General features: G+C 41.3%; 1 protein-coding gene across 6 annotated transcripts in view; it reads left to right on the top strand.

Annotated features, from left to right (window-relative positions):
• The window catches only part of SGK3 (serum/glucocorticoid regulated kinase family member 3), a 120,497-nt gene that overhangs the window by 58,510 nt on the left and 34,686 nt on the right, over positions 1–27,301 (top strand). For all 6 annotated transcript variants that reach the window (XM_019630318.1, XM_019630320.1, XM_019630316.1 and 3 more), the window contains exons 2-5: positions 13,151–13,366; positions 17,997–18,080; positions 20,814–20,886; positions 25,182–25,257. In XM_019630318.1, the coding sequence (XP_019485863.1) occupies positions 13,289–13,366; positions 17,997–18,080; positions 20,814–20,886; positions 25,182–25,257 (311 nt within the window). In that variant the 5' untranslated portion in view covers positions 13,151–13,288. The remainder of the gene's footprint in view (positions 1–13,150; positions 13,367–17,996; positions 18,081–20,813; positions 20,887–25,181; positions 25,258–27,301) is intronic.

The following is a 27,301-nucleotide window of genomic DNA, read 5'->3' as shown; positions in this document are numbered from 1 at the left end:
GTGATTACTTAAGCCAATTCACTGTCATTTTGGTCTCCCCTCCGTTTTGAGTTACTTTTCCTGGCTACCCAGGAGGCAGTGTTGATTCCTCCGTCTGCCTTGCCCTTCCTGTGAAATAGCTGCTGAATTATTTCTCCTTTCAGGTTTTTGCAAACCTGCCGTTCTTACTGATGCTGAGCCCCTGTTTCTTCAAGCCCTCCTCCGTCTCATTCCACTCTCTACACCTACCCGCCCTTGAAGTTCTCTCTTCAAATGCCTTCACTTCCTTGTCTGCAGAATGAAATCCAGAGTGAGAGGCCTGGCATTCAGTGCTCTCTACAACATGATCTCAGATCCCCTTTTCTCTTTGTTTTTATTAATGAGTGGATTTTGTTTATCCTACAAGGCGGGCAGGAATTCAGACAAACTGGACTAATGGCTATTCCCTGTTTGCATCGACGACTGTGCTGCCCTTTCTGGTTTGTGTGCCCAGCCTTTAAAAACTGCCCTCACATGTCGTTCACCATCCCAAATACCTAGATAAGTTCAGTTGGAAGTGGTTTTTCCTTCCCCTGAATTCTAGTGACTTCTTAGAGCTTTCTTAGAGAATTGATCACAGTCTACTTTGAATTGTAATTCTTTTTTTTGCTACATATAAGCTCCTGGAGGACAAGAAGCCTGCACACACAAATTCCAGTTAACTATTTTAAGAAAAAATTAGGCACACTCCCACTTACCTAATTTTTTTTTAAGATTTTTTTTAAATTGGGGGATGGGAACAGCGCTCGGGAATTGTGGGAAGGGGAACAGACAAGTTGCTGTCCTTTTCTTCAGTCTAGTTGTGGAGGACGTCGCTTCACTGGCCCAAGTTGGCACCATCATTGCGCTCTTCCCGGGTGAGGCAGATCAGTCGCCGGCCTCTGGATAGCCGCTCACTGCGGCTGCTGGCCGCTCACGCTGGCTGCTGGCTACACACAATAGCCCATGGCAACCCACTGCAGCAGGGGCTGCAGCCTGCGCCATCACTGAGGACTCACAGCAGCCCAGCTCCAGGTTGAGCTGTTGTTGTTCACCATCTTAGCTGTAGAGGGCAGTGTCACTGGCCCTCATGTGGGATCCGAACTGGGGCCCTCTGGCGTCCCAAGCCAGCTCTTAACCAACGCGCCACTCAGCCAGCCCACTTACCTGATTTTTTAATACAAATGAACTTCAAGTTCTATCGGATAGGAAAAATAGTTAAATACTGCACTTCTACAGTCATTTCTACAATCTGGACAATTAAGGAAGAGGGCAAGGGGAAATGCAGTACTAAATAAAAAGATACAAATGAAGATACTGAGGTCTAGAGTCACTGAAGGGAGTAGGCATAGGGAGAATAACAGACCTACACCCATCTAGATGGACAGACAGAAATTAAAAAACATGCATAATAAACTTGCTCAGGAAACCATTAGGACAAGACAGACTTCAAGGAGCAACACCTGCAGCTTTGGATTTTTCTTGTGGGGTATTATTCCTAAGCGTTATTTTGTTTTATCACCTCTCAGCACACATAATCCTGTCTTCCTGCTTTGTTTTCTGAGCTGGATAGGACTGAATGTTCTCTTCTTTTTGGGCTGCAGAAAGTAGTTTACCTTTGTTCTCCTCGTTGTTTAAAACAAAATGTTCATACTTCTTTCTTCATTTACTCTCCTGGATATATGGAGAAGACATATGCCAGAAGTTTTTAGTCCTTCAGTGAAAAGAGACAAATATGAAATATTTGAATGTGTTCATTGTTGAAGCTTCCAGCTTTAAGTTTGATACCAGCTGATATATTTTGCTTCATTTTTCATTACAAACATATCCTTGCACATACTCCATTTGAGTGCATGTTTTTATTTTACTTTTGATTTTTTTTCCCTAATGTATTAGAGCTTGTTTCCAGAACTTGTGTAGACAGTTTTTGTAATTTAATTTATTTTTTCCTATTGCTTCCCAAACCTCAAGTGGGGTTTTTCCCATTCGAGGGCATGCATTGGCCTGACTTACTTTCTTTGTACTTGATTTTGAGTAATTACAGGTATAGTCTGAATGTATTTTACCATTCCTGGTATGAAGCTGCAGTTTCTATTGATAAGAAAGTGTTGGTAGGGAAAATATATATAAAACTGATTTTTGAAATGTTAGAACTTTAAGGTAAAAGTCTGCAGATTGTTTTTACTAATAACATACTTAAAGTAAGGTCAGGATTTGAAGCTAATAGACTATAATTTATATTTAAATTGTACTATAATTTAAATACATAATTGGTTATAATATTTTTCCTTTGGGAAATTTCTTTTAATGTGCTAACCAGTAAAGTTTTACTGTCAGAAGAGGAATCTTTTAAAAGCAAATATTTGCTTTGGAGTCAAGTTTCCTTTATCACACTGTATAAGCATTTGTGTTTACCCTGAGTTTTCCTTGTTTTTAAAAAGCCTTTAGTTGCAAAGGGTGTTATCACATAAGATTGTTCATGCAAATGATAAAAGTTGGAGCACAGACTAATTACATATCCCTAGCACATGGTAAGCACGGTGTAAGTATCTTAAATAAATAAATTACTTTTTTAGGGAGGATTTCATAAAAATATTATAGTATATGAATATGTGTAATTAAGGGATTGATCTAGTAAAGAGGTAGGAATTAATGATTCAGGAGATTGATGAAGGAATGATGTAACCAGAGGTTACTTTGAAGATCTCAGTTGCATACTTTGGCAAATTGGAATTTCCAAGAGTCTCCCTCCACCTGTCTGTTGAATGAATTAATTAAACAAACAGTTGTGTATTGGGGCCTACTAAGTGCATGTCAATGACTAAGTCACACTCTAGTTGGGGAGGTTCTTAATAAACAAGCAGCATGCAATCCCAGATGACAATAAATGCTGAAATGGAAAAAAACAGAACAATGACAGATTAATTTCAGGAAAAACACTGTAGTTAGGGTGGCTATAAAGGCTTGTTGGAGGGAGTGACATTTGAGCGAAGGCTATACTGTGAGGAGCTGAAGGGCAAGCATTCGAGGCAGAGGGGACACAGGTACAAGAGATTGGAGATGAGATGGGGCTCAGTGTGTGTGAGAACTAGGAACGTCTGTTCTGACAGCAGTCTGATGACTTTGGGGTGAGAGGCGCTGGTGGGAAGCACCTGGAGAGGGAAGAAAAGGTTAGGAACCATGTGGGTTCTTTAGTCTGTTAGCACCAATTCAAAGTTTGGGTTTTATTCTAAGGACAGTGAGAAGCCATGGAAAGGGTTTAAACAAAGGAGTGAAATGATCAGATTTAAACAGTGATTTTAAAAATCTCTCTCTACTGTGGGAAGAATGGATTGGAAGAGATACCTGGTTGGAGGTTCTCCCAAGAGACTGTGATGGTGATGGTGATGGTAATGGTTGTCTGTGGTTTTTTTGGTGCCTCCTTAATTTGAATTCTCCCAGCCTCCTCAGTCAGAACCAGCTTTCCCTTAGCTCCCTGGGTCCTGCAGGATTTTACCACTGCTAGTTCTGTTTGAATTCCCTCTTTGCTTGTCTCTTGCCTCATAGAATCACCCATCCACTCCATCATTCTGCTAGTGGTCACAGTCTTCCCGGAATCATCCTGGAGAGGGTTCTGTGTTCACATCTGCCTAGAAGATACCTTGGGAGTGTGCCTCCTGATGGAAAAGCTTGGGAAACAGGACGAGGGCAGGCATTCTGGTGATTGGGAACCCACAATAGTGACCTTGGGAGGCCAAGGACAGAGCCGAGCATCGCTGCTGTGGTTGTCTTGTCATCCCTGCCTGTCAGGTCTGGAACAGGCAGAAGGACATGTTATCAAATGGACTAAGTTGAGGGCCTGCCTTCTTATCCTTTCAGTTTTGATTCTAGTATTGGAAAACAAAGAACTGAAAACAGAACTGCCAGCATTCACTCATCTGTAATAAAAGGCAGCCAGGTTTAGGGAACCAGCACACTTTTGTTGAGGCTTTTGGACACTCCTATGGAATTGTTGGGTGCAGACTATTCTGTAGTGTGCCCCCAACGTTGTATATTTTGCACATGTTTCATTCTTAATTCCTATATCAATTTTCTTTATTACGAGTCAGGATAAATAAAAGGTATCTCAAATAAGAGATGGATAAATCTAGGAAAAATTAGCACTGCTTTGTGATTACAGAATGAAATGGGGGTGGGGTGGGAATTAGAGGAAGGATATATTAGTGAGGAAGAAAAACAGGAAAAGTTGTAACTGGTTCATCATGTGATGTGTGTGGAGGGGTTACTGTGTGTCTCCCATTGGCAGATCCTGTTAGGTTTTTAATCTATTCTGCAATGAGCTTAATTTATAGATGTGACAAAGATGTCCTTTGTTTCTGTTGAAACATTTTGAATGTGTTTGGAGATAGTATTCTGAGAGGCGGAAATAAACAGATACAGATTGCATACTATTTTAATAGCCTTTTAGTAGAGTAGCCAGTTAATTTGGGTCAGAACTGGGAAGGTACTTTTAATGTAGTTTAAAATGAAACCTACCCACTTGGCCTGTTCTCTTCTCAAAAATAATCCCTGTTCCATCCCAACCCCCAATTCCTTTTCTTATTCTCTGTGTCAGTCGCCTGTTCCCAAACCTGTTCCCGTACCAGTCCCCTTGCCATGGCCAGGGTCTGTGCATGGATTCTCTTTTGTCTCTTCCTTGACTGACTCTGTCAGCTCCCTCCTTTGGGACTCTTGTTCCCAAACACCCAGCACCCAATCTGTCACCCTGCTGAAGAAAACTTGTAGCTCTTGCAGGCCTATCTATTTCCTTCCTTTTGGAACAGGCTTGTTCTTCATTTTCCTTTATGTCTGGTGTGAATCACTGACCACCTCTGTTTGCCATCTTAGTTAAGACTGCATACTGATACTTACGAATTTATCTACCTTGTCCTTTGGGCAGGGCCCACTAGTCAATACCAAACAGTCTTCATGATGGGTGAAGGAAATGGAGTTCAGAACCTCTCTGCTTATGTTTTAGAGTTAAAAGCAGAAGAATCTTTTGACCTTGTAAAATTATTTTGGCTGTCTGAAAGAAAGATGGACAAGATCCAGGGAATAATTGCATACAGTGGACAAAAGGATGAGTGCAATGATGAAGAGAAAAATGCTTTTTTAAAAAAGCCTTAGCTAATATCCACGTATTTTAAGCGGTATGTATGAACACAATTTTAATGTCACATAAATTTGACCGTTTTCTATCATGGAGCTTTGCCCATATTTCTACTTTTTTTATAGCTCCAAGTTAAAAAAATTTAATTTATGAAAGCATTTTAAAAAAAGACTAACTCCCCTCCTTTTTAAAAGACACATAGCCTGTGAGAGCATCCTTTCTGGTCCTTCTTTTTGTCATAATTTAGCCCTCGATTGTCCTTGTGATGGGAGCAACCCTCAGAGTTCGCTTTGTACCAGGCTCCTGGTTAGGTGTTGACGTGTGATGTTTCAGGAAAAGGAAGCGGGGTCCTTCCTGACGGTGCTGCACAAACCTAACCCCTCCCGGTGATAGAATTGGGAAGCTGCTCTTCTTGTGCATGGCTTTCTTTCTGTAACCCGATAGCTGATGGATACTTGGTGCTCCCTTCTCTTTAACTCTGTATCTCCAAAGGGTATTTAGAAGACAGGAATGCCTACAGCAGTGCGGTAAGAAATTGAGGAACAGTATGTGCCAGCCGGGCTCTCAGGTCAGAACTGTGTGCGTGTCACAGTGCTGCCACCCACAGCTGTGTGGTCACGTGGAAGCACTCCTCATCACGTAGGTCCTTCACCTGTAAAACTGGGATAATGATACCTATTTCATGGGTTGCTGTGAGGATTAAATGATGTGTTAGGTGCCAGCTCTTAGAACAATGCCTGGCATTAGTGTCTCAACCTCAACACTACTGATGTTCGGAGCCAGATAATTCTCTGGTAGGGACTGTCCTGTGCATCGTAGGATATTTAGCATCCTCCTTGACATATAGTCACTAGCAAGCCCCCAAGCTATGACAACCAAAAATGTTTCCAGACATTGCCACATGTCCCCCGGTTGAGAACTATTATCAGTACATTATTTGCCGTTGATAATCATTGCCCCTCTGATCTGCCTGGCCTCTGAAAGTTCTCTTCTTATCTGACCAACTTTTTTTTGTCTTGCTGGGCTTATCACAGTTGATTCACCAGCTGGATGTTAAGGTTCGTGCTTCAATTCTGGGTGACTGTCTGAACTTAGTCTCTTCAGAGCCATGTGACCTCCTCCTAGGCACGCCAGCTGCCCCCAGGAACCAGGCTATGAGATTATCTTGTGATTCCCTAGCACAGTGAAGGCTGACTCTTTCTGTGTTTCTCTTTTGGAAAGCTGAACCTACCTATGAACCTTCCCAAAAGTTCCAACTTTTATTCCCACGTGAACGACGTAGCTTTTTGTTCTCTTCTTTCTTAGTTTTTCTTAACATTAGCCCTCTTCTCATTCTGTTTTATTCGGCCGCCTGGCCAGCAGATGATTCTGAAGAACGTAAATGGCTTCAGTTTTATAGAATAAACATACATTAAATTCACAGTAATAGCAGGGTTTCTTTTTCATAATTTCACATGTAACCACTTAAAAATCCGTTTATGAACCTTCTTCTTTGCTTCCCGGAGGACTCTTCAGAGCATGTATATGTGGTAGAGGCAGTGAGTGGGTAAAGACCCCGAAGTCAGACTGCCTGGGCTCAAACCCTGACTCCACCATCTGGGGCAGGTGACTTCATCTTCTCATACCTCAGTTTCGCCTCGGTTTTGTCTCAGTGGGGCTGTTGTGAGGAGCAACCAGATTAACCCACGTAAAGCACAGCCTGGCTTGTAATAAGCTTAGCCACTAAGGATTAAATATGACTAGGTTGCCGGTTTGGTTTAGCGCAAAGGAAAGGAAAGCCTTACTTTGGCAGAGGCAGTGTGGTGTAGCAACACGCCCATATAGATTTTGGAGTGGATCGATTTGGATTTGAATCCTAGCTCGGTTGTCTGGTAGCTGGATCCTGGCTTGGGCAGGTGGTTTTATCCCTCTGTTTTTCTTCACAGCAACACCTTCATTTCCAACATAGGACTCGAGCTCCTTTTTCCAAAGAAAATTGAGGCAAACAAGCGTGATCTCTTTCAAATTTCTGCTTCCATATCTGCCTGGCTTTATTTTTAGCGAGGCTGGGAATATATGACAGCCGGCATCTGTGGCCCTTCTCTGTGCTTCCGCACCACGTGTGCATCTCACATCATATTTAGCCAACTGTGGAAATTTTTATGTTGCTTATCATTCTTCCCATTAGATAAGCTCCCTGCAGGCAGGACTTTTCTCTTTCCATTGCGTAGTGCACGATGAATGCTTACTGTTTCTTGAAGGAATAAAAACCAATTTGAAACAAATTGCTTTGTATTACTATAGATCCAGTTTATTGATTACTATGCAGATCTAGGTCTTTTACACATACCTTGAATCCTTAGAACAACCATGAAAAGTAGGTGTTGCTAACCCCATTTTCTAGATTAGGAAACTAGGGCTCAAATCATTTAAACTTGTCCAAGGACTTGAGGTGGAGAATGGCGGCATTTCATCCCCGAAATAGTGGTAGTCACAGGAGATGGATCACCCGACAGGAGCTTTGGCCTTAGAGGAACGCAGAACTTCCAAACTCTGCCTGCCCAGGAGGAAGCAGGACGAAGAAATTCATATCCTCGCCCCTCTCTTCCCACCGCATACCCTGCCAGTGCCTCTGGATGAAGTCAACCAGCCGCTGGAGGACCAGGGAGCCCGTGGGGTGAAAACTGCAGACGTCAGTGTCCTGGGGCACAGAGCAGGGTGGAGATGGAGCTGAAAAGGCAAAGAGAGAAAACCCAGCACAGTCCTCCTCTTTCTGTCCCTTAGTATTCACTCATACTTGGAGCATAACATTCATGTCCCTAACTCAGGAAACCCAAAGCGCTCTCAGTCGCTGCAGCCAGTTTATTCATATGCCCACCTGAAACCAGTACCGTTGTTCTTCATATAAAGCAACAGAGAGAAAACTCAAATAAAACAAAACTGCTGTAATGTCTGCATCCGTAGCTAGTCTTTTGGCTCAAGTTGGTAATCATACCTTTTTGTTCTGGCGCCTCTTTTATGTCCCCCTCACCCTCTGCCAAACCCCCATCTGGTCAGAGTTGTTCACTGGTGGAGTGACCCAAACCTTCATTCCCACAGGACCCAAGCCCTTTGTAGCCCCCTTTTTTTGGGGGGGGGTTGCCACAGTTTCCCACATGCCCCCGTGAGTCTCTCCCGACACACAGGTGAGCCATCATGCCCCTGCTGAGAAGTCTGCCCATTGGGAAGATGCCCCTGCACTACTCTCTTTCATACCTTCCCTGAATAAGGCTGTATTCTCTCACTTCTGGTCAGTGCCAGCACACCATCATGTTCATCCATAAACAGGGCTCTGCTAACTGGCTGTAGGCTCTCCCTGCATGAGTGTGGGTGGAGAGCGAGCTAACAAGGGAAGAGAAGCAAGTAACCAGGGGAGCCGCCTGTCCCTTTAGTTTACTTGTGCCTCCCAGACCTGCTCAGGCCCAGTCTTGCTTTTACTGCACCAAGTGGATTGCTTCTGTACAGTCCAGTTTTATGATTCAGTGCATCATATAATGTGTTTATGATGGGCCGTTCTTGTTACATAGTCTTTGGTTTCCCATGAGCAGGTATCTACCTGATCTCTACCCAGGTTTGGTAGCAAGCCAGGAACAGTATGGACAGTAGCTGTTGGCAGTACAATCCTTGTTCTTCTGGTGTTTATCGGAGGCTCCTCACCCCATCCCTGGCTGCCATGTCGTTTCTAGTCCTGTTGGATATGCTGAGGCAGAGGCCCAGGAGTGAGGACAGCTTTCAGTGTTGTAGAACCTTCTCTTGGATCAAGCCCAATAAAAGCTGCAGCCTCATGGGTTACCCAGTAAACAGATCAGAGCAGCATACCCAGATGTGAAGCTCACCAGTTGTCTTATCTCTTTTTCAGTGGATGTGCAAGGTGTATCAGTTTCTCTCACTTTAGACGGGATATCCTGCCTCAGGCCTCTGGACTGTAGAAACCGTCAGTGTCGTGGATGCCGGAGCTTCCATGGGCTTCATCCTCCGTCCTCTGGCTTGTGTGTGTGTGTCTTACAAAGGCGTCCTGGGTGCTCGCTGCTTGGTGTTCACCAGGTCCAGTTACCATAATGCCATCAATGTGATGGACCAGGATGGTGATCCGTGGGATATTGAGATGATTAAGGTCCCTCCAGACTATATTATGACAGTGCAGACATAGCCTTCCCGTAAGATGATGAAGGTGCATGGCCATTTTAGCCACTGGATGGCACGTTGCATCTCGCCCTTATTAATGGTGATAGAAAAGAAAGCATTTACCAGGTCAGTAGTGATTTACTAGATATGCCAGCAAAAGACATAACATCCAGAATCACAGCTGTGATTGGCATCACCATCTGATTACATTTATAATAATCCAAAGTCATGTTCCCAGATCTTCCTGACTTTGGTCCAGGTAAACAGGCAAGTTAAATGGATCCAGAATAGGAATCAACACCCCTGCGTCCGTTAAGTTTTTGATAGTGGTACTAATTCCTGAGCTGCTCCCAGGAATGTGGGGTAGTTTTTGGTTTACTTTCTTATTGAGGAGAGTGGGGGAGAGTACCAGGGACCTCTTCATGGCTCTGTCTTCCATAGTGGCTTTTATGACATGGCACAGGAAACCACGGTGGGGACTTGGCCCGTCACTAAGCATATCTATTTCCACTAAAATTCTGGAACTAGAGAAATAACCCCATGATGGGCCTGTGGGCCCTTCGGACCCACCATGAGACATCAGGGTTGACTTCATCTCTCACCTCTTCTCTGGAATGAGACGGGCAGTTTCACTGGTGGGCCACATTTTGGGTCTCCAGGAATCAGCATCGGTTCAGAGCTAGTGCCCAGTAACCCTTGGAAGGATTACGCTTTTCCCTTTCAGCAGTGTGCCCTTGTGAATGGATGGCTGCGGGTTCCTCTAGGAGAAGATCTGGAGACGGATTGATGGGATACGCTTATGGCCGTGTATAGGGTCGCAGTCATCTTATATTTAGTCCTTGGTCTGACATCCTTTGAATGTACTCCCATATGTGCTCCTCAGACTCCTGCTGGTAGAAATTGTTGCGATTCTGCACATTTTTCAATATGAAGGTGGTCTCCTTCCAGAGTAGACTTTGAGCTCCTTTCTGGTTGGGTTTTTTGGGGGGGGCGGGGGGGAGTCTAACTACTGTTATGAGGCAATGAGGGGTGATGGGAGCAGGTAGTGAGGTGAGTTGGTGTGCCCTTGTGAAACAACTTGAAAGGGTTTATGGGAGTGGGAGGACTGGGGAGGCTGCGTCTCCTCAGAGGGCTGGCTGTAGGTTGCTGCTTTCAGCAGGAACGTTCAGCTAAATAAGGAGTTCAGCATTCTGAGCCTCGTTGGCTGCCCAGGTGCCTACATCCATGATTCAGGATCGTTCCCATTTCCAGCCATTGCCCTTATGGTAGCATAAGAGACTTGGCAGGGTTGCACGTTTAATTGGCTCTGCAACCCTTACCGTCAAACGCTGGGCTGATCCTTAGTCCTATCAGCTTAGCAGCTATTAGCGAGAACCATCTAACAGCCATAGGTTTTCCACCCATCTCTTTGGGAATTCACGGCTTTCAGTTTGTCATTTGCTTTGTGCACATTCTCATAGACAACCAGAAGCAGCCCCAGCCCAGGTCAGTCCTTGAAATCAGCCTTTTCATCACCCACTCAGACTTCTAGCAGTTTGCCCACTGCCTGCCTCCATCCTGTGACACCATGGGAGGAAATTTGAGGGACCGTGATGTCACTGTTTTACAGATGATCAGTTCCACATCCTCTCCCTCCACAGAAGGGTGATCAGGGCATTCATCAAACATGGGTCCTGTGTTTGAGGGTCTGTTTCCTGGAGTCATTCTTGGTCTCATTTGCAACATCAGTCACATGACACACTCAAAAGTAATTGAAGGGAACCTAACAAAGGGGCTGCCTCCTGAGCTGTCGTGGGCAGGGCTAAGAACCAGCAGGGCATGGTGTTTGCAAGCCATACCACTCCCGTGGGAGAGAGGCCACCTGGTAGAGAGAGGCCTTAGGTAGAGAAACCACTGCTTGTTACAAAAGGAGCAGGGGGAAGAAATACCTTAGCATCTTGCTTCCATCTCCTGCTAGTGCTTTGCATTGGTTGAGCCCAACCATACGCCAGAGGATAAGGGCGGGAGGCAGGCTGCCTCAGTGTGAGGTCCTAGGGGTCAGCCTTATGGGCGTGTGGCAGGGGCAGGGTGGAGAAAGAGTGGTATTGGGTCTGGAAGGGCCTAGGGAGACTGGCACAGTTGCCAGACTGGCACCTGTGGCCTGGGTCTGAGTGCTGGGCTTAGCCGCCTGCTGTACGTGCACACTTAGATATCCCCAGGGCATCTTGTGTGAAACACCTTATCCTACCCCAGCTGTTTCCTTCTTCTCTATTCCTGATGCTCCTCAATGTTGTATCTTACTGTCTGTGCTGAGTGGAAGGCCTGAGGCGTGATGTCCTCCTGTAGCTCTGCTCCTGTGGGCCATGCACAGTAAGGCAGACATTCAAGCTCATACATGATGCAGCGGCAGCAGGACCTACCACCCCCTGGCTCCCACATTCTCAAGAGATAGATGTGGAAGGTGTAGACCATAATCTTCATCCTCTCACACAGTCATTTCTGCTATAGATGGAGAAGGATGGGCTGATGTGGGTCCCGGGGCTCCCTGCCGGACAAGGGCTGATGTGGATTCCGGGGCTCCCTGCTGGACAAGGGCTGATGTGGGTCCCGGGGCTCCCTCCTGGACAAGGGCTGATGTGGGTCCCGGGGCTCCCTGCCGGACAAGGGCTAATGTGGGTCCCAGGGCTCCCCGACAAGACGAATCTGCCTTAGAAGAGCTGTGGTCTCCATCTGCCCTAATTCTTTAGTATAGAGCACCATGACTGGTGGGCACGACTCTGGTCAGGTGGCTGTCTGGTCTAATGGTGGGGTGGGGGGAGTTTAAGAAGCTGCTTTTATGGGGTATTAGGGTGCTCTTAACACATAGACAAATGCTGCACCCTTAGGATGGGGCCAATTACATTTCCATGTTTTTTAACAACTAAGTCAACTACATATAATTCCTTCCTGACTTCATTTCCAGCAGCAAATCCAACAAAGTAGGTTTTGAATCATCTCAATGGAAGCACCCCATAATCCATTAAAACTCATTATTCCTCCATACTCAATGCCTCCTGATAGATATTTGAAATCATTACTTGAATATAATCTATTTACAAGTATTAAATCTGTCAGAGTGACTTCTTGAAATTAATAACCAGGGGAAATGGGCAAACTAACCATTTAAATGGTATTATTGGGTGTCAGTGGAGAGTTTGGGCTGTGTGTAGCAAAGGTGACATGAGTGTGACATCACTAGCCCTTTGCCCATGGGTGGAATGGTAAAATTAACATAAATGACCATATTTGTTTTGTATGAAGATCTACTGTAACATCTCTGACTAGGGAGGGACCCAATGCATCAGAATTACCCACAGTTGTTAAAATGCAGCATAGCACAGTGGTTAAGAGCTGGGACTCTGGAGCCAGACAGCCTGGGTTCAAATCCTGGACAGGCAAATGATTTAAACCTTTCTGTGTCTTAGTTGCCTCATTTGTAAAATAGGGGTATATACTTACCTAAGAGATAGGATCTCAATCTGAAGCAAGCTGCAGCTGTTCATCCTGATGCAAAAGTCTGAAAACCACACTTTGAAAAACCTTGCTCTGAATCCATCAAACTAAAGCCCTTTTAGGTGAGAGGCAGCCATTAGTCCACGTGAACTGGGGTGTGGTGTAGAAGCTTGCAGAATTTCTTAGCATGAAAGCAAAGTAGACCGGGATGCAAATGTTCAATTGTGGTTTAGCTATTGCTAGGGACTTCATAGTAACTAGACCTCTAACCTGAGCTGAACCTTCTGATCAAAGGTAAATTCCTGCCAGAACAAGCACAAAATGGGTCCTGAGAACACAGAATGACAAATGGTGGTATTTTAAAAATTGTTTTGCTAATCAGTTTTGTTTTCTTTTTTCCTGTTGGTGAAGGTTGCATGATGGAATTTGAACATTACCTCAAGAGGTTTTCTGTTTTGGATTAGCTAATTGTGTTTGTCCTCTGCTGGCTATTTCTTCGGACTCAGATTTTGGTGTGCTTTTAAGGCAATAAACCCAAAGGGACATATCATGGACTACAAAGAAAGCTGCCCAAGTGTAAGCATTCCCAGCTCTGATGAACACAGAGAGAAAAAGAAGAGGTTTACTGTAAGTATGCAACATAAAGCATATGGGGAAAATTGAGTATAGAGGATACTTCCGTTTCCTTTTGTTCTTCCTTAACCTAGAATATCATCTCCCTATCTTCACATACCCGGATTTTACTTCCCTTTCAAACGCTATGACCTCCATTCTGCCCTGTGCACGGGACGGAATGCAGTTTCTTTTTTCCGTGCAGAGTTTTGCCGTTTATCCTTTGGAGAAGCCTATGAAACTATTTGATAGACCCTCTCACCAGAAAATGTGCATACACATGGATCTGCGACACATGCACGTAATATTTGTCACTGTTGGGGTTGTTAATGGACTCCAGAAGTCACTGATCCTGCAGAACTATGTCTTAAAATTTCCGCCAGATCTTTCTTAAATGACGTTTATCATTTTTTACCTCAATTTTAAACATAATTTAATCCAGTATTTTATCTCTTTTTTTTTTTACCTTAAAGGCAAAGCCTGTTTCTAATTTTTCTCTCACCATGGTACCTACTTTATAAAGAATAATCACAGTGAATAGTTGGTGAATCAGTGTGTCAGTGACTATTACTGGAGAATAGTCACTTTTCTAATGAGTGTAATGAAACATATAATATTGTATTTAGTTCCAGCAGTCCTGTTAGTATATGCAGGATCTCCTGCCCTCTTCCCCCTGAAAAAAATGTCATTTATCTTGTCCGTAACTGATCTGGCCTTCCTTGTAAACCCCCCCACCCACTGAATGGTATGAAGGAATTCATTTAACCCAATTCTGTTTAAACAGAATTTGTTTGAGCTAAAATTTAAGCAGTTCTTTTAAGTAGAAATGCCCAGGCTGCCTCCATTCTGCTCTTTATCTTGTTTGAACACACACTCACTCCTTCTCCAACTTGGCATCACAGTTCATGGGAGGAGACGTGTCCCCTTTCACAGTGTCTGACGACTGACCTCACTGTAGCCTGCGGAAGGCTCTTGCGTTCTTGTCGTCCCTCTAAATCTTTGCCATTCCAGCTGTAGAGTGACTGGTTTGGCAGTTGTCCAGCTGTGGTTGACCTGATCCAGCCCTGGGCAGTTGGGTGGCATCTATCACTGGCATCTGCAGTCAGTGAACTGACTTGTTGTCTGTTCCTTGTTGGGTTGGCCTGGGTGGTGGCAACTCACTGCTGACTCAGCTTCCCTGGGCTCTCAATGGCTCTCAAGCCCACTGAGGCTCTGATATGACCTTCACCTGCTCCTCAATCAAGTGGTCTATGCCAGCCACTGACCAGGGGGATCACCTGGCCCCTGCCAATTGAGGTGACTTTCAACTCAGAGTCCATTTCACATGGGAGCTGAGGAAAGCTGAGAAGTTAAACTAAACCCCTTGACCACTCCACTCTTTCTTCTTAACTAGGTGGGGCTGGAGCCCCGAAATGGTGGTTTTTCTCCCCAAGTCCTAGACAAGGAGTTGGGAACAGCCCTTCTATCCTCTGTTCTCCCTTCCTTAATAAACACACCGCCACACCTGGTACCAAAGCCCAGAGAAGAGAGATTGTAATGTGTGTCTGGCCATTTACTTCCCCTGAGCCTCTACGTTGTAGCAATATCTTACCAAGCATTGTGCATTTATTCCACATTCATACAAGCAACTTGTATGCTTTTTGTGATTTTTGCAACATCACATTGATGGTAAACGAGAGGTCAGTGTACCTTTGATAACCTAGTGGAGTCACTGTGTGAAAATGTCGCTATTTTTACCTTTGGGCCATTCTCTCCTTCAAGGGCATAACCTCCTGCCAGGTTTGAGGGAAGTTCATACATAGCACATATAGGCGGTAGGTTATCTTAGGTATCCTTGTATTTTTCATGGTAAAGGTATTTCCACATCTAATGTAGAAAGATCAGGGAGGCCTGTAGCATCGCTCTTACCCTGCCCTCTCCCCGCTGCCCCCTGAATTCTCAGAGGCTCTCTGCACACCACATGTTCATCTCCTTCCCTCAGATTCTCAGATGCTGCCTTATTAGAGAGGCTTTTTCTGACCACCCTATATATAAAATAGCACCTTCACACCTCATCCTGCCCCTTGCACTCTCTGTCCCACTTCCTTAAATTTTCAGTAGCAGTATCGCCACCTGACATAGTTTGCATTTATTTGTGTGTGACTTCCCTGACGAGGACACAAGGTCCTTTGAAGCAAGACGTTCCCTCACTGCTGTTTCACCAGTACCTAGAACAGAGATGGATGTTCAAGAAGTTACTAGAATCACGTGTTAGTTGCTGATTACTGCAGTGCATTCCTCAGTCCTCAAGCAAACTTGGTTCTCGTCAGCACAGATAAGACCCACTGCACCCAACACAAATTCTGCGTCCAGCCTCAGCAGGCCCAGGTGCCTATGTTATACTTAGGAACAAAGATAAACATTGTGTTACTGACTAGTCAATAATATTTTTGTACTCTAGTTCTTGTACATCTTTTATAAAGCTCTATACCATGAAGCTTCTAGCAGAGAATTGCATTGCATCCTAGGATCTCTTGACTTAAACCAAGTCTGAATTATACTTTCATTTATCCACTCAACAAATTGTCATTGAGTTTCTTTGTCATGCCAGACACTGTTCTAGGCCTTGGGGATACAGGGGGTAGTAAGAATGACAGACCTTGCTTTCAAGGAACTTGTATTCTGGTGCAAGTCAGACAATAAAATGTTTTTTAAAAAGCAACTAAATAAGATGATTTCATATCATAATAAGTATTACACTGTTTTCTGTGAAATCTTGGGCTTTTTTGCAAACAAAAGTATTCATTGAAATTTAAAGAGTTTTTGTTTTTGCCTATTGGTATTTTATTACAATTTAACTCAATAAGCCCTTTTTCATAAATCATACTGCTGATTAATAACTTTGCAGGGCTCTCTCTTAGTTCCTGTAAATATATTTGCAGCAGAGCTGTTCAGGCTGGAACCTAGACTTGGATTCGTCTTGACAGCACTTGGGTTACCATGGGAAGCCATCCTACCACACCAGCAAGTCAGCGCAAATCATTCCAGAAGCTCACAATCCTATCAGTCTAAGTTTTTGATGTGTTTATAAGCAGTCCCACTCCAGGCCTACGCAATCCTGAATGTGGGGGAGAGAAATCTGGAGTCTAGTCTTATAAGCATGGCTCTCTTTGACCTGATTCCTGACCCTCTACTTCTGCCCGCTCTCCACATGTATCATCTTGTAAACTATTCTGACAGATTCTGTACAAGAGATTCCTCTAAGACAACTTGATATCTTCTTGGTTAAAACCAGAGAGCCTTGTCACCACTCTGTAGCTCATGTAGGGTGCTTGGCTGCACTTTTTCTCTCAATCTAAGTGACTCATCGCTTACACAGGTATCTGATACCAGTGACTTGGCTTCACCATCCAGGCGAGACCCTATCTCCTCCCTCAGGGAGGGATGTGGCTTTCTGAAACTCCTCTCACTGTGGGCCTGTTAATGTTAATGTGCCCATATCTTAAATGATACTACAGAATCTGTATAACATAATCACAATATCAGGGAAGTCCTTTCCTCACAGTATTATCTAACTAGGAACTTGTGAGTGTAGCTTACCAGTCTTTCACGGAAAAGGATAGTTGATACGTATTTGTATGCCCATCTTCTAAAATTAACCTGGTTTACTTTAAGTTGTCTAACAGACTGGGGGCAATTGAATTATAAACCCCAAAGTAACTCCTATCTCTTTCCCCTCGTCTTCACTGTGAAATGATGAGGTTGATAACCCAAGCCATACATCAGTGAGCCTTTCCTTATAAACCTGGATTCTTGTTTTTCTCTTTAGAAATGATACAAGATCTTTGAGGTCCCAAATAGTTTTCTCTACACTGACATGTTGAATTATTAATATAATCTGAGGGGATGTGTGAGATGAATTGTGAAAGTTAATTCTGTATTATAACTTGATTTAATACTGGTTCTGGTGTGTGGAGGGTTAGAAGACTTAGATAGTCTCACAAGTCTGTGAACTTGTGCAAGTTACTTCACTTTTTAGGGCCATCATTTCCTCATATGTAGAGTGGGGGCTGTAGTATTTGTTCTGCTTATATCATAGGGTTGTTGACTATGGTTATATGCAATAGTATATGAAAATGTTAAACACACGTAAGGTGGCAGTAAGAAATCCAAGGATAAATTCTCAGTTTGAAAAACACTGTGTAAAAGGCGACCTGGAAGAAGAAGAACTAATAATTGAGTATTTATTATGTGCCAGGCATCATTTTTTGAAAATACTTTATAATTTCAGGGTACTGGTTGCTCTTGGGGAAGAATAGAGAGCATCATCAGTTGAATTTGTAATGTTTTATTCTTGGGGGAAAAAATCTGAAACAAGAATGGCAAAATGTTAGAATTCATCTAAATGAGTGCACGTGTATTCACTGTTCTCTGAAAATTACAGAAATATTTCATAACATTTTAAAAATAAAATATCGCCTTTCAACAAGATAAAATAAGTGTTTCAGGTGGTAAACTTGTGTATCTTGTAGAATCATATATAAACATTAATGTGCAATACCAGTTTCACGAGTATGGAAACAGATTATTCACATATTTAAATAGCAAATGCAGTGTTTTTTTGCAGTCAAATTTTATTGTATTGTTTTTATTCTTGTTTTCTTAGGTTTATAAAGTTCTGGTCTCAGTGGGCAGGAGTGAGTGGTTTGTCTTCAGGAGATATGCAGAGTTTGATAAGCTTTACAATACTGTAAGTAATAGTTTACAGGATTTTTATTTAAAACAAAACACCTGAGAAAACTCAAAAATAAGAGAGATTTTATTTGAACAATTAAGTAATGCTAATATATCAGACAAGCACAAAAAAGGGTAAGAGATTCTTCAAAAGCATTCTAACTTTGGAATTCTTACAAAAAAAGATGGAGAGGGAACTGTTGAGAAGTTGCAGATAAACTACTCAAGATATGACAACTAGATGTACAGCTTAAAATGCATTTTAATGTTACATAATATTAGAAATCCTGTCTACCTACCTCTCTAATAATTGTTAATCATCATGTTATTTCTGGTTAAATTGCCTAGCTCTTTCTTAGCTTTACTGTGTTTTCTTCTGTTGTTTAGTTTTTATTTAATGCATATGCAACTGAATTTACTGTATATAGTTTTAAATATTACTTAATCAAAGGATATTGAGACAGTCTTTTTTACTGTAAGTGAAGTCACACTTTTGAAACAAAATAATAGCCAGAGTTTGTATATGAGAATATCTTCTGTCATTTTTCAGTGATTTTTTTTTAAATGGTTTATATTGAAGGCTGGATGAGGGTTGAATTGCTAGCTCTATTTGAAATTCTTGGATACCATTATGGTATACGTGATTAGCGTTTTTTGATAATTGTACAAATCTGACTGCACCTATCAGGATACCTGGGTTATGATACTCAGGTAAAAATAACATGATGGTTACGTAACACACATACACTCACAGAGGGTTTCTATGAACTTCTTAGGAGAGGTACGATCAGATTTCATTCCGTGAACTGCTAATAACTAAAAATTTGAGATTTTGTTTTGTGTTTTGCTTAAAAGATCAGATAGGCCAGATTTACCTTCTAATCTAAACTTGTTTCCTTTTGTCAAGTTGTTTATTAGAGGGAGGAGTGTAGGGGATGTCATCTAAAAACTGAGCAGGTGGACACCTACATGAGTGAAGAGCTTAGCATCCTTGAAATGGTTTCATGAATGAAATAGCAGGTGATTAATTAGGTGGAGTGTTAATATTTGAGTATATTTAAACATAAAGGTGAAGTAGGAAAGATTGTATTGGATATTTCCCCCACCATGTTCATTTTCATCGAACACTCCACCTTAAGCTCTATGCAGAAAATTTTCCTTAACATGTAGTTGAGTTTTTATTTTCCACGTCTCTCTTTTTTTCTTGTATTTCTCTTGGTTTTTTTCATTGTTTTTTTTCTTTCCCCATTTTCTGTGTCTACCTCTCTCTTTTGATGTAACCCCTTCCAATTCTGCCTCCTGTGGTGAGGGGCAAAGAAAAAAACAAGGGAGTAGAATCAGTTGCTTGTTTTCAGACCACAGAAGTGAGATAAACCTGGTCCGGATTTTCCTAAGTTTGAAAATACAAATTCTTTTCTTATGCTTCTCTTAGAGTAAAAGACAGAAAATGTAATTTTCCATCTGTCAGCATTTTAATTGTCAGTTTAAATGTGTTTTTTTATGACTGTCATTTACACTTTAAAACTTTGTTGTAAATTGTCGAACACCTATAGAAGTAGAGAGACTAGTACAAATACAGAAAATAATGTACTATCCAGCTTCAGCAATTGCATGGCCATTCTTGTTTTATCTCTGGCCCTAGTAAGCCCGCTGTAATTTTGAAGCAAATTTCATTCATCATATCCTTTCATCTGTAAATATTTTATCATCTCTAAAAAGATAAAGGTTCCTACACACACACACACACACACACACACACACACACACACACACACACACACACACACACACACACACACCACACCGTTATCACATCTGAAACTAAACTAATGATAATGTTTTCATATGAAACAGTCAGTGTTTATGTGACTGGTTGTTAAGCCTATTAAGTGTCTTGTGATCACTAGGTTTCCCCCCTCCACCTCTCTTATCTTTCCTTTACAGCTTTTTGTTGAAAAAACAGTGTCATTTGTCTATAGACCTTTCAGTCTGGATTTTGCTGATAGCACGCCCATGGTGTCGAGTGATTAACACCTTCTTCTATTTTTTGTATTTCCTGTCAGTTGGTAGTTAGATATATAGTTTCTGTGTGTGTATGTGGTTTGCTGACTTGAAACTTACAATAAAAATAAGATTAACCTGTTTTTATGACTTGATGCCCCAGATTTAAGTTCTTCAGGGCCAAGTGGTTCCTTCTCTGGGGATAAGCAAATCTGATAAATGTATTAGAATAGTATAGGGAGCAGACTAAAGTAAAGGATATTGAAAGCAAAATTCATCAGCTTTCTGAGAAAACAATTGTCAATCTACTCATAGAGAGAACCCAAAGACCACCTTTTCCCCTGAGGTAATAAGTGGTGAGTAATATGTATTCAGAACTTGCACACCAGATTTTAGTCTTATAAGCACTTAAATGATTTCCTTTAAGCCTCACAACAAACCTGTAAGATAAGTGCTAAAATTATCCCTATTTTACAGGCAAGGAAACCGAGGCATAGATTTGCTAAGTAGCTTATCCAAGCTCACAAAGCTGCGAAGTGTTTTATTGGGACAAAATAGGATGATTAGATAGTCTATGGTAATTTATTGGTATAATTTAATATTATATGTTTGATCATGATATATTTAAAAGTGTGTCTTATGATGGATTTTCTTATAAGTCAGATTGATTGCATTTTGGTTTTGTGCATGCATAACTAGAAGACTTATAAAATTGAGTTCATATAATGTTGGTTTTTTAAATTTTTAGTTAAAGAAACAGTTTCCTGCTATGGCCCTGAAGATTCCTGCCAAGCGAATATTTGGTGATAATTTTGATCCAGGTAAGCAATAGTTTCATAGAGCAGCCAGAAGTGATGGCTGAAGTTTGAAGATGTAGTTAACGTATTGTGTTCATTGTGCTGCGTAGTAGTACAAGACTTCACCAAGCTAAGTGATCTAATGCTCTGTGAAAAGAATGCCTCAGGAAGGTGCTTACTGTGTACCAGGCATTGTTTTAAACACATTACAAGTTTTTAATTCATTCAATCCTCACAACCCTTTGAGGTGGGTATTATCATCATCTCTATTTTATAGATAAAGAAACCTAGGCACAGTTAGGCTAATTAATTTTCCCAGGGTCACATACAGCTAGTCAGTGTCAGATTTGGAAGTTAAGTTCAAGCAGCCTGGCTTCAGATACATTAATGGATCGTTAAGGATAATTTGGGGGTACTTTTCTAACCATAAAGGACATTCGTTGTTACATCTTTGTTACATCGAGAAGCATTTAGTAAACATACTCTCTGCACAGCACCCTGCAGCCCTCTGAATGGGATACCAAGCAAATGTTCTGTGGTTCACCCCTGGGAAGCGTAAATGACCCAAAGGATCTCGGGAATCTGATCCCTATAGTCCGAAGCCCCAAGCCTGGGATTTTCACTAGAATCCAAGAAATCAATCCTGCTCAGAAATGACTACTTACAGGGATAGAAATGTCCTTATCTAACAGAAATCCTATCAAAAAAGTCATCTATTTATGCCACAGGTGAATCCTGACCAGCCAGAGAGCTCTCCCTCCCTACCATACCTCCTCAGCTAACTTTGCTTATAACCCATTAAACCTATGATTCCTTACATGTCTGCCGCCTTAGTCAAATTGCCCTCTATCAAATAGCTTGCAAATCGCTGGTCTTGACTGCTTCTACTCTGTAACCTAACCTTACACCATTCCTTTCCCTCCGAAACCTTTTCACTGAGCCATGTGGAATTCTGCCCACAATGAACAAACTTCTCTTTATTCTCCATCGTTTTCATATTTCTTTCACGTTCTCGCTTTAATTAAAACTTAGTCCCGCCCCCCGCCATGCCCCCGCCCTCCTGAGGCTGCTGGAGGATCCGCTGTAGCCCTCTCTTTTACATTTTACTCAGGATTGGCATTGGTGAGCATTCTCACGTCCCCTCTTATATGTAGAATTTTCATTGGAGTTTGTAACTACAAGGCAGCTTCTTTTCTACTACATTCGTGAGCAAAGTAGAGCGTTAGCAGGGCTAAGCCACTCTCCCGAGCCACAAAGCTAATATGTGGAAAAATAGACTCATCCAAGATTGATTGTTTCTCTTAATCCCCTTCCTCTAGTGTGTGACTAATGCGTGGTGCCTTAAAACAAAATTCACAAACCTTTATGTGCATTTTATTTCAAAATTGCATGTTTGGAACATTATAGAAATCTTACCCTATTTCCTAATCTGAAAGGTATGGATTTAGACTAAAGAACCTCTGTGGTCCCTGCAGGCTGTAAATGTTCTTTGATTATGAATATAATCAGGTCGCTCTGGCCACCAGTAGCAGTATTAGGACAAAAAGCCAAGATCTCCTTAAGTCAGAATTTGATTTTTTTAAACCTGCTCCACAGTATTGGAGATTGTCTTCGGTTGGATGATTTTTCTAGAAGCAGTGAAATGGCAAAGAAACCTGTATCGGTCAGTTAAATAAATTTATTCTGGGGACTAAAGCTTTCATTTTATTAGCTAAGCATTAAGTTCTTTTAGATCTCTAATGGAAACCTCTTTTGGATAACAACAGATACATTCACATAAATTCTTAATTGGAGAGCCTTAAAAATATGTATCTCCAACTAGAATCCTTAAAGCTAATGTGTCAGCCTTACAAATTCTTGGAACTTATCCTGTGATGGGCTGGTACCGATTTTAGTCTTACCTGGAGTTTTTTTCAGGTATTTGCATGTTTAATGTTGATCTAAAACTTGAAATTGCCCCCTGAATTCTGACTGTGGGGCTTTTTTCATTACTGACTTATCTTCTTATATAGGGCCTTCGAAACTGTGTAAAGTCAGCAATGAAATGGAAAGTCTGGTAGCACTAATCAGTGCAGCACAGCTTGTAGCTCTGTGAAGAAACGAAATCATTCTTTTGTCACATCTGATCACCCAAAGTAAAATATCCCTTCAGTAAATACCCACAGAACAGCTTAAAGCTGCCTTCATGTAGTCATTGGGCTTGCTTTAAATATCTCACATCCAGTCATTCATTTTCTCCCTCCTATGTTACTTACTAAGTCCAGGTCCTGAAAAATGACTGCCTTTTAAGTACAGCTGTATTGTAAACCTCACCTATGCTTTCCTGTCTGGTGACATAAAGAATGCCCTTGGAAGAGTTTTGGATGATACCTTCTTGAAATTTCTTTAAGAAATTCATCGTTGAACAAAAAAGGACCAAGTACATCTGGATCTAAGAGAACAGATCTAATTTATATTTGTTCTTTTATATCCATACCTTACATTTAAGAAACTGCAGTAAACCTGCCTGACTGGAAACAATCCATAATTTTGGTGACAAACACTATGCATTAAAATCTTTATTGAGTAGAAATCATTTTACTAAAGCAAAACTCACTGTTTAGTTGAATGTTGTTTATAGGTTTTTATCAAGACATTCACCATTCTGAGACACTCTCAAGTCTCCTGTTTATTTAATTTTTAGAGTGTTCAGATGCTCCTCAACCTACTATGGAGTCACATCCTGATAAACCCATCGTAAATTGAAAATATCAGAAATGCATTTAATAACCTAACCTGCCAAACATCATAACTTAGCCTCACCCACCTTAAACATGCTCAGAACACTTACATTAGCTTACAGTTGGGCAGAATCACCTTGATGTCACAGCCCAGTATCACAAGAGTATAGTACCATGTATCGCTAGCCTGGTGAGAGATTAAAATTCAAAATATAGTTTCTGCTGAATTCTTGCTGCTTTCACACCATTGTGAAGTTGAAAAATTGTGAGTTGAACCATTTGTAAGTCAGGGACCATCTGTAATTTCTTAAGAATTAGGATTTATGGGCTGGTCGAGTGGCGCGATGGTTAAGAACTCGCTGGGGATGCCAGAGGGCCCCGGTTCGGATCCCACATATGAGGGCCAGTGACACTGCCCTCCACAGCTAAGATGCTGAACAACAGCTCAACCTGGAGCTGGGCTGCCGTGAGTTGCCGGCTGCGGCAGTGGGTTGCCATGGGCTACTGTATGTAGCCAGCAGCCAGCAGCCAGCGTGAACGGCTAGCAGCTGCAGTGAGCGGCCGTTCAGAAGCCCGTGACTGATCTGCCTCGCCAGAGAAGAGCACAATGATGGTGCCAACTTGGGCCAGTGAAGCAACGTCCTCCACAACTAGACTGAAGAACAAAACAACAACAACTTGTCTGTTCCCCTTCCCCCAATTCCCCAGCACTGTTCCCATCCTCCCAATTCCCCAATTAAAAAAAGAATTAGGATTTAGGAGGATGGCTTTTGAGCTGACCACAACAAAAATAGTAATAAGCAAAGTCAGCTGTTTCTGTCTACCAGGCATTCTACTATAAACTTACATGCATTGTCTCATTTAATCCTATATCAGCATTATGAAGTATAAATATTGTTACTATCCCATGATACAGGTAGGATTTAAGTCTTAGAAAGGTTCAAAGTCAGCTAGTAAGTAGCAGAGAAGATATTTGAGTAAAGTTTTCTAATTCCAAGAAACCCTTGTACTTAACCTTAATTGCTGAACTGCTATTGCATGAGCCTCAATTATCAACAATTATCAACACTTTGAAGATGCTAGACAATTACTTGTTAGGAAAATGTTCCAGTGTATTTTTCAAGGGTTTTTAACAGCAGGGCTTTGGTGATACTCAAGTAACCACTTAATCACCATTTCTTAGTTGCAAGGATTTCCAGTAATTCTTGTTTGTTTTCTTAATTAGTATGATTGATTTTTTTTTTCCGAAACCAATGTCATAGTGTTCATTTTTATTCGTTACCTGGTAGTACATGAGGACAAAGCAAGTGCCTCCCTAGGTTTTGTAAAGAGTCTGTTTAGAACCCAAGATAGGCATTGTTTTGGAGAATTTTTTTGGGGGGGGATATGTTAATCTGTTTTATTTTAATTTTATAATCATTGTAGATTTTAAAATGTATATTTGTAAGTATTTTTATTGTATATCAAGAAACATGAATTAAGAAATAGCTTCTTAATCAGAATTCACTATTTTGTACTTCTCTCTTTTTATGTAACTGTATTGATGATAATTATGTAGTTTGATATAAATAATCCTTATAGCTTATATCTTTCTAACAGATTTTATTAAACAAAGAAGAGCAGGACTGAATGAATTCATTCAGAACTTAGTTAGGCATCCAGAGCTTTACAACCAGTAAGTAATTTTCATTGTGTTCTGAAGAGGCACTGAAACCAAACCTAAGAATATTGAATACACTACTGTTACAGATTTTATACATTCTGTGGAATGTTGTTATTTTCTTTCTTCCTCTCATACGTGTATTATTTTTGTAGATTAAACTTAAAAGGAATTTGCATAGCACACAGTTAAAACATTTTGCTCTTTGTTTGATGTTATATTTATTCATGCATTCAAAAACCATTTATTAAGTACCTGCTTGTGCATTGGGAATATAAAGAGAAATGGGTGTCATCAGTCAAGAAAAAAAGGCTAAGAGCGCATTCCAGGCAAAGGGATCAGTACATGTAACAGTCTAAAAAAAGCCTGAAGCATTCCGGATACTGACGTATGACCGGAATACAGAGTAGGTTTCCAGAAAGGAGATGAGGCCTTTGAAGGCATGGGCAAGGGGCAGGCCCATGTGCCACACTTGTTGTTCCACCCGGGCGGTGTTCTCTGCTACCGAGAAGGCCTCCAGTCCTTCTCAACACAGCATTCCAGGCAGCCACTTAACGTGAAGGCACTTTCCCAGCCCTGTGTGTGTCTCCTGCTAATGAGTGTAGACGCCTTCTGTAGACCAGTGGCTCCTGGTGCTAGAGAAAAGGTGAGTCTCCTCGCATGGAAGAAGTATAAAATAAATGGTGGTGGCAGTGGTGATTATTGCTCCTGGTGTTTTTAACAGTGTTACTCAGAACCTCTAGCATTATGTATTAAATTCTAAACATTCATTCTGGATCTAGAAGAGTGATATAAAGATGTTACATTTAGTATTAAAATTCAACTAAAAGCGATTCAGTTGTTTTAACATTGTCCTATACAATACAATGTTCTTAAATGTACAACCCAATAGATTTTTATATGCATATGCACCCTGTACCTGCCATCATTCTGTTGAAGGTAGAGGACCTTTCTAGAGCACCCCAAAAATAAATAGTCAAGAGTTTTTTTTAACTTAATTTTAACTGACATTTTCTTTTTCAATAAAAAGTTTTAAAATATTTCCTGGATCTTATCTGTTGTTAACAGAACTTTGTTAATTTTCACACTCTTCATTTGAACATCAAACTATTTACAAAATAGTGCAGATTTAAGAGAGCAAGAAGAGAAGCCAATTGGCAAGTGTGTCTTGAACACCTACTGTGTGCCTGTTATTACTGTGTTAGGGAAATGCACTTTAAAAGTAGCTTTACGTCACGCAATGATGATGCCAACTTGGGCCAGTGAAGCAATGTCCTCTACAACTAGACTGAAGAACAAAAGGACAGCAATTTGTCTGTTCCCCTTCTCCCAATTCCCCAGCGCTGTTCACATCCCCCAATTCCCCAATAAAAATCTTTAAAACAATAAAAATAAATAAATAAATAAATAAAAGTAGCTTTACTTTAATAGAGAAAAGTTTATTTATTTTATTTTTTTTTTTAGCTGAGCCATCCTGCCACCTATTGGCAGCTCAGCGGCTGCTCAGCTCGGGCTGGGACCCGAACCGCTGTTGCTCAGAGTTCAAACTCTTGAGCGAACTCGAGAAAAGTTTATTTTTAAAACAACTTTATTAAAACTGATTTTAAAATCATTTAAAAACTAGAATAAGATATATTAATATTTCTCTGATCTCTGGATAAAAAAGCGTTTTTTGAGTCTAGTGGCAGTGCATGATGTATTACAAAGTAAAACTGACAAATTTGACTAAAAAACATTTGAACCCCAAAAATCGCAAGTGAAATAAAAAACCAAAAATATAGAAAAAGTTTTCCAATATAAAGTACAATAAATATGCTTAACATAGAAAGAGCTCATGCAGATAATATAATACACTCTTAAGACACAAAAAGACAAATAGTCAAAGTGCATTAATGCTTGACAAAAGAGGAGATACAAATGGCTGATCAATTATCAAAGAAACTGAACATTTCTTTAAGAAATATAAATGGAAGCAAAAGTACCTTGTTTTAGCTTTATTGCAGGAAAACACATACAGAAGAGCACAGAGTATGACTATAAAGTGAATACACCTGAGTTG

The sequence above is a fragment of the Hipposideros armiger genome, unplaced genomic scaffold, assembly GCF_001890085.2.
Source record: "Hipposideros armiger isolate ML-2016 unplaced genomic scaffold, ASM189008v1 scaffold_900, whole genome shotgun sequence".
NCBI classification, from domain to species: domain Eukaryota; kingdom Metazoa; phylum Chordata; class Mammalia; order Chiroptera; family Hipposideridae; genus Hipposideros; species Hipposideros armiger.
Note: the sequence above shows the minus strand (reverse complement) of the source record. Positions and strands in the feature narration are given on the sequence as shown.